Source organism: Enhydra lutris, unplaced genomic scaffold, assembly GCF_002288905.1.
Source record: "Enhydra lutris kenyoni isolate GAN:26980312 unplaced genomic scaffold, ASM228890v2 scaffoldscaffold94, whole genome shotgun sequence".
NCBI classification, from domain to species: domain Eukaryota; kingdom Metazoa; phylum Chordata; class Mammalia; order Carnivora; family Mustelidae; genus Enhydra; species Enhydra lutris.
In genome coordinates, this window is record NW_019154178.1 from 1,279,190 (window position 1) to 1,285,738 (window position 6,549).

Sequence of the window (6,549 nt, forward strand, 5' to 3'; positions counted from 1 at the left end):
CACCCGGTGAGCGGGCGGGCGGGCACGGGGCAGGCAGGGACACCCCCGCAAACCACCCCCCCACCCGGTGAGCGGGCGGGCGGGCACGGGGCAGGCAGGGACACCCCCGCAAACCATCCCCGCACCCGGTGAGCGGGCGGGCAGGCGGGCGCGCCGGGATATCCCCCACCCCGGGCACCCGGTGAGCGGGCCGGGACCAGGGGACCGGCTCACTGCGCTAACAGCCGGGGCTGCGCGGGCCCGCGGAGGGACACAGTGGGCCGCACTCACCAGCCCCGGAGCTAGACACTTAGGATCAAATCCCCACTCTGCTTCCGCCGTGGCTCTGGGCAAGTCATTTGCCCTCTCTGAGCCCCAAGTCCCCCTTCCGTAGCGGTAATAACAATGTCATTGCGGTGAGAGTGAAGCCAGTGAGTTCCCAGCTCATAGTAAGGACTCGGTCAGGATCAGGATGGGGACTCTCCAGAAAGTAGTCTGGCCTCAGGGACGCAGGCAGAATACTGGAGCGTCACTGCCCAAGTGGGGTGTGCCGGCCGTGCGAGCGCCAGAGTGTGCGCTGGAAGGTGTAGGTCAGTGGTGGGGGACGTCCCCAGTTGGGACGGGGCCCCAGCAAGGACTCTCTGGGGGACCAGCCGTCGGAGAGGGGTGGGAGGACGCGCAGCAGGTCAGCTGGTCTAGGCTCACTAATCCCCACTAAAACTCTCCCTGGGGTCCCGTGCCGTTTGGGGGGTCCCCTTTTCTCCTCACGCCCCCCTGCAGTTCCCCAGGCCCTGGTCCCTGGAGCCCCCCCCCCCAATCCCTTGCAACTCATTTCACATTCTTGAATCTGCCAGCGTCCTTGGCTGACGCCTCATGGCCTCCACGGCCTGGGTTTGTCCCTCAAGTTCTTCCTCTGTCCCTTACCCCACGGCAGTCCTGCACTTCTTCCTTGATGGCCGCTGGGGCACGAGCCGAGAGCGGCTGGCCATCAGCAAGGACCAGAGGGCGGTGCGGAGCGTCCCAGGGCTGCCCCTGCTGCTGGCTGCCGAGCGGCTCCTCACCGGCTGCCACCTGAGCGTGGACGTGGTGCTGGGAGATGTGGCCGTGACCCAGGGCCGCAGCTACTGGGCCTGTGCTGTCGACCCAGCCTCCTACTTGGTCAAGGTGGGCGTCGGACTGGAGAGCAAGCTGCAGGAAAGCTTCCAGGGTGCCCCAGATGTGATCAGCCCCAGGTCAGGCTTCTCTGGAGGGGATGGGGCATGGGGGTCCCGGGTGGGGGAGCTGGGGACTGGATGGGGCTGGCAGGGGGAGCTCACGCTGCTTGGGGTGGAGCAGGGGAGTTCTGGAGCATGGAAGCCAGGCAGGAGCCTATGGCCAGGGCAACCTTGGGCTTAGCCCAAGGGCTTGAAGAACTGGTTTTCAGAGGAGCAAGCGGCTGGGGAGGGGGCTGCGGGGGGGGGGCATCCACCTGCTCCCACCTGTCCTCAGGACACCCACACCACTTCTCCGAGAGCCTCTGCATCTCCCAACCCCTCGCTTCCAGGGCGCTTTCCCCGCATCACCACATCTGGCCTCAACATCCTGAGACCCTTCCCTCTCAGTGTCCACCTGCATCCCCTCCATTGCCCATGTGCTGTCCAACAGCCCCAACATGCGTGCCTCCCTGGACCTTCCCTCCCGGCATTCTATCCCTGAACACCCCATTTCTTAGTGCTCTCCCGCCAACACCAGTGCCCCCACCCCATGCTGTCCCCCACCCCAACCCCTCCCTCCCAACACCCGCCTGCCCAGCAGCCTTCTCTCCCCAGTCCCTCAGTGACCAAGCCCCCACCCTCAACAGTCTCGAACCCTTCCTAAGACCCTCCCCAGCACCATGTCCCCACGTAGTTCTCCTCCCCACCTTGTCTCCTGTCTCCTCCTAGTGCTCCAGCTCACCTCCGTCCCTCCTTCTCCCCCACCTCTCCTGCCAATGTGCCTGCTCTCAACACCCTTCTCCCACGGCTCTCAGAGCCCAGATGCTCTAACCCTCGGGTCGGCGACACGTCCTCTCCGTACCCCAAATGGACCCCTTGCAAACGCTTGCTCCCCAACATCCCTTGCTCCCAACATCTCAGCCTTCTGCCCCTGACCCCCGCTGAGCCCCACTCCCATGCCCCTTCCCCAACAACCCCCCCAACTCCGTCCCTGCAGGTACGATCCGGACAGCGGGCACGACAGCGGCGCTGAGGATGCCACAGTGGAGGCGTCCCCGCCCTTCGCCTTCCTGACCATCGGCATGGGCAAGATCCTTCTGGGGTCCGGGGCCAGCTCCAACGCGGGGCTGACGGGCCGGGACGGCCCCGCGGCGAGCTGCACCGTGCCGCTGCCGCCCCGCCTGGGCATCTGCCTGGACTATGAGCGGGGCCGCGTGTCCTTTCTGGACGCCGTGTCCTTCCGCGGGCTCCTGGAGTGCCCCCTGGACTGCTCGGGGCCCGTGTGCCCTGCCTTCTGCTTCATTGGGGGCGGGGCAGTGCAGCTCCAGGAGCCTGTGGGCACTAAGCCTGAGAGGAAGGTCACCATCGGGGGCTTTGCCAAGCTGGACTGACCCTTTCTGGCCCTGCGCCCTCCAGGCCTGCTGGAGCGGGTTAGTCTTTCGACGGCTCCTCCCTAGACTCTTCCTGCCATGTCGTCTTGTCCCTTCCCCTATGTCTTTGTATTCCTGGGCCTTCTCTTGACCGAGGGACTCTCCTCTGCTCACCTTTCTAAACGCCCCCCATTCTCTTCATTGCCTGTTAAGCCAGGCCCCAGCCCCCATCAAGTCTCGCCCATGTCCTGCCTTTGGCATCCCACCCGAGTCACGGAGAGAGCCCCTTCCCCATCGCTGTCCCATGCCCCCCACCCCAGGCTGATTGGGAGGGAAGGCACCTGGAACACAGGGCATGACCCCCAGCTCTGCGCTCTGCTCTCCGCCCCGCCAAGCTCCCCGCCCCACCGATGCGGAACCACAGTCAGGGCGGGCTTTTTGGCCGGACACTGCCCAGGCCCTCCCTGGTGAGGAGAAGAGGGCCCTGCCATCCTGCTTGAGTTGTTGGGGCCCCCACAGCCCCTGGCTGCATGCCTGTATCTCTCCTCCTTCCTTCTGCACGCTTCACCCTGTCCTGTGTCCCCATGCCAACGTGCCAAGTCTCCCCGGGGGCCCCAGCAGAGGGCAGGTGGCCCTGATGGGTTGGGCGAGGCAAGGCCTCTGGGGCCCCGCTGCTGTCCCCTGCAGTGGGCACTGCCAGGCCTGAGCCGAGCAACAGCTGGTATTTTCATGGTTTATAAACAATAAACTAGGTTTCCAGGCACATCTGTGCCTTCCCTGAACCCGACCGTCCCTTTGCATTTCTGCCCCGGGCGTGACAGGTGCGAAGGATCCAGGGGCCTCTGCTGCTGCTCAGAGCAGGGGTGCTTGAGGGAAGGAGATCCCAAGCAGGTGCCCCAGAGCCTCTGGCTCAAGTCCCAGCCAACCAACAGGGGGCCTACTGGGGGCGCGCCACGCCAGGGCCCAAGCCCCCAGGGCATGTGGTAAGCGGGGCGGGCGCTGTGCCTGGGCCCAAAAGGGTCAGGGAACCAGAACCACTTCCCCATTCCCAGGGTGCCTAGACCAGACCCCGCCAGCCAGGGAGGGGGCCGGACCGGGCGCCAGCGTCCGGATCTTGACACTGTGCTTATCACGACGGTGTTGACTCTGACTGTTATCACTGCCCACACTTACTTCACACCCCAGCAGCTAAGAATAGAGCCGCTGGGGGCACTGGGCCAAGGGGAGGTGAGGGCGTGGCTGCCCCTAGCCCCGAGAGTGGGAGCCCTCCCTCCGGGGCAGGTGGAGCTGGGTCACACTGGCCTCGGGTCACGGGTCACACAGGCCTCCAAACCAACTCAGTTTCGCTTCCTCCTTCCTCTTGTGCCACCAGGGACAGGAAGAAGTGACCTGTGCCCCAATGTCATCTCCTCTCCACGTCTCCTGCTTTCCAAACAAACCCTACTCTTGCCTTTCCCTCCATCTCCCGCAAAGACCCCTTTGAAGCCCCATACACACACATTTGCTCTCCCCGCCCAGTCTAGGGGTCACAGTGACAGATCTGAAGGTGGCAGTCAGCACAGAAGAGGTTCCCCTTTTATTCAGCCCCAGTCCCGTTCACATTTCCATCCTGGAGCTTTCTGGGCCGGTCCTCCTGGGAGCCCCTGCCCCAGGCCTGTCCCCAAGGGGCTCACATGGGCTTCATCGGGGCTGACATGGGTTAGGGGACCTGGTGGGGCCTGTGAGCAGCCCGCCTGAACTCCCAGCTCACCAGCGAGGCACAGACCTGAGTGGAGGGGACTCTGGCAGTGAGGAGCCTGGGGGAGGCACGTGGCACTGGCATCGGGACATTCAGTGGCAACGCGTTCCTACAGGTTGGCGGAAGTGGCTGATGTGCTCAGGTTCACATACGAGAAGCCACTGCCCCCGTTGCCTGCAGAGACCTAGGTGGGGAGACCAGACCCAGATCAGACCGCAGCCTGGAATAATAAGTCGGGGAGTCTAACTCTCAAAGAGTTAATTCAGAGAGCACCTGCTGGGCACCACACCACACCTTGGCAGCCAGGTGACTGTAAACAGGGCCCAGGGCCGCAGCTCCCCCCCTGCTCCCCTTTCCTCCTCCTCTTGGCTCTCATCAGCCTCCTTGTCCCCACCCCCCCCTTTCTCCTTCCACGCTCTGCTCCTCCAGCCCGAGCAGGAGTGTGCCAGTCTCTACAGAGCTGGGAGCAGGAAGTCCCTGGGCGAAGGAAAACGGGGTCAAGAAAAGGAAACTCCCCTCCCCCACCAGAGTGGCGCTCCAGCCCCCGGTGGCCCAAGTAATTATTTACTAGGTCCTGGAGAGAAAGGTCAGGTGAGGAAAGAAGGAGGCTCCTTGCTTCCTTGAGACTCCCAAAAAGCCCCTGGCACCAAGCTCACCCGGCAGGGTGAGGCTTCCTCCCCATGAGACAACCCCCCCCTTCCTGCCGGCCTTTCTAAATCGACCCTCCACTCCGGCGAGCTCAGTGGGGGCCCAAGTGCTCGTCCCCTCGGGAGTCCTGCATGAAGGGCCCCCCTGTGCCCAGCGCCCCACCTGCCGCACCCCCGTCCCAGCCAGCAGCTGCAGTGCGGTTCTGGAAATGCTGGTGGTGGGGACACTCTCTTGAGATCCCCTTCCTCCCAAGGTCCCTCCCCCAGGCCTCCCCCACCCCAGCCCCTCTGACCCCACCCCCTTGTCCGGTCCTCCCCAGCCTCTCATCTCTTCTCCCCCTTCTCCACTCCCAATCCCAGCCTCGGGCTCCCCATGGAGTGGGGCCCCTCCTCACCTCCTCATAGGGGCTGGGTCTGCTGCCCGGAGGCACGTAGCGCCCATGGGTGTGGTAGGTGGGGTACTCGCTCATAGGGTGATAGGCATCGCGGGCTGGAAAGACGTCCAGCTGCCCACAGTTCTTTCGGCGGCACTGACACACCGTCTGAGGAAACAAGAGGTAATAGAGGGAGCCACGGGGTTGTCTCCAGCAAGGGGCCTCTGCACAGGCCTGGAGACCCAACACTTACCAGAGCAATGACACAGATGATGGCGAATGCCACCAGGACACAGACCAGCACCAGCAGAGCAATGCCCCAGCCAGGTACCCCAGACCCGGACTGGCGGGAGGAAAGGAGCGACACATCTTGTGCTAAACGGAAACACAGTGGTCAGAATACTCTCCCGAAGGAGGGTGCCCCCTCCCAGCACCCCGGGGGGAAAGCAGGAACCCAGGTGCTGGAGAGAAGGGCCCTGCAGGCATGGGTGCTGGGCGGCAGCTGGGGACAGTGGCCTCACCCCTGACATTCGAGATGGACAGGTGATATGCGACAAGTTCTTTTATGTTCTCTTCCAACTGTGTTTGCACGCTGCGAGCATCAGTGGCGCCCTTTCGGAAGGCCAGGTTCGATTCGACCACCACCGATCCTGCTCTGGTGGGAAACGGGTGACTCAGCCGCAGGTCCCAGCTTCCGGCCGGCCGCCCCCCACGGCCCCAGTCCTCCCCACGGCCTCCCTCCACACGCTCCACACCCAGAACAGTACCTGAATTTGATATTAAAGAGGCCCTGAAAACCTTCCTTTTTATAAATCTGCCAAAACTGTGGTGAGAAGAGAAAGAATTAGGCTTGAGGCAAACAGGTCCGGCAGCCTGGAGGCCGCTGCCCGGAAGAGCACGGAGCCTGGGAAAGAAAGCGCACCCACTCACCAACTCAGAAATGTTCCTCTGCAACTCCTGGTAGTAGCCGGAGCCGGGATCTTCCAGAGAAGAGTTAAACTGACGGTTCTCAATGGAAAAGGACAGCAAGAAGATGGAGATCCTGAGAGATTGGGGAGAAGTGCTGCGATTGGAGGACGTGAGAGGTTCCCAGCCACGGTGAGTTGTGCTGGCAGCGGTGCTGGCGCTGTGGCCAAGCGGGATGTGTGTTGGGGATGTGCCACCGTGGTGCCCGGGGGTGGTGGTCAAGGACGAGCTGCTGTGCTGTCCACGGGCGGTGGTCGAGATCGAGGCCGAGCTGGGGGTCGA

The 6,549-nt window shown here is 63.6% G+C and overlaps 2 protein-coding genes across 4 annotated transcripts in view; one reads left to right on the forward strand and one right to left on the reverse strand.

The window, feature by feature from the left end:
• Positions 1-3,318, forward strand: part of LOC111138906 (tripartite motif containing 46) — a 13,485-nt gene extending 10,167 nt beyond the window's left edge. For all 3 annotated transcript variants that reach the window (XM_022490890.1, XM_022490888.1, XM_022490889.1), the window contains exons 9-10: positions 908-1,211; positions 2,170-3,318. In XM_022490890.1, coding sequence (XP_022346598.1) covers positions 908-1,211; positions 2,170-2,563 — 698 coding nt within the window. In that variant the 3' untranslated portion in view covers positions 2,564-3,318. The remainder of the gene's footprint in view (positions 1-907; positions 1,212-2,169) is intronic.
• Positions 3,319-4,194: 876 nt separating this feature from the next.
• Positions 4,195-6,549, reverse strand: part of LOC111138814 (mucin 1, cell surface associated) — an 8,070-nt gene continuing 5,715 nt past the window's right edge. Inside the window, exons 3-8 of the mRNA XM_022490717.1 lie at positions 6,232-6,548; positions 6,069-6,124; positions 5,823-5,956; positions 5,555-5,676; positions 5,323-5,469; positions 4,195-4,464 (exon numbers count right to left, since the gene is read on the reverse strand). Coding sequence (XP_022346425.1) covers positions 4,390-4,464; positions 5,323-5,469; positions 5,555-5,676; positions 5,823-5,956; positions 6,069-6,124; positions 6,232-6,548 — 851 coding nt within the window. The 3' untranslated portion in view covers positions 4,195-4,389. The remainder of the gene's footprint in view (positions 4,465-5,322; positions 5,470-5,554; positions 5,677-5,822; positions 5,957-6,068; positions 6,125-6,231; position 6,549) is intronic.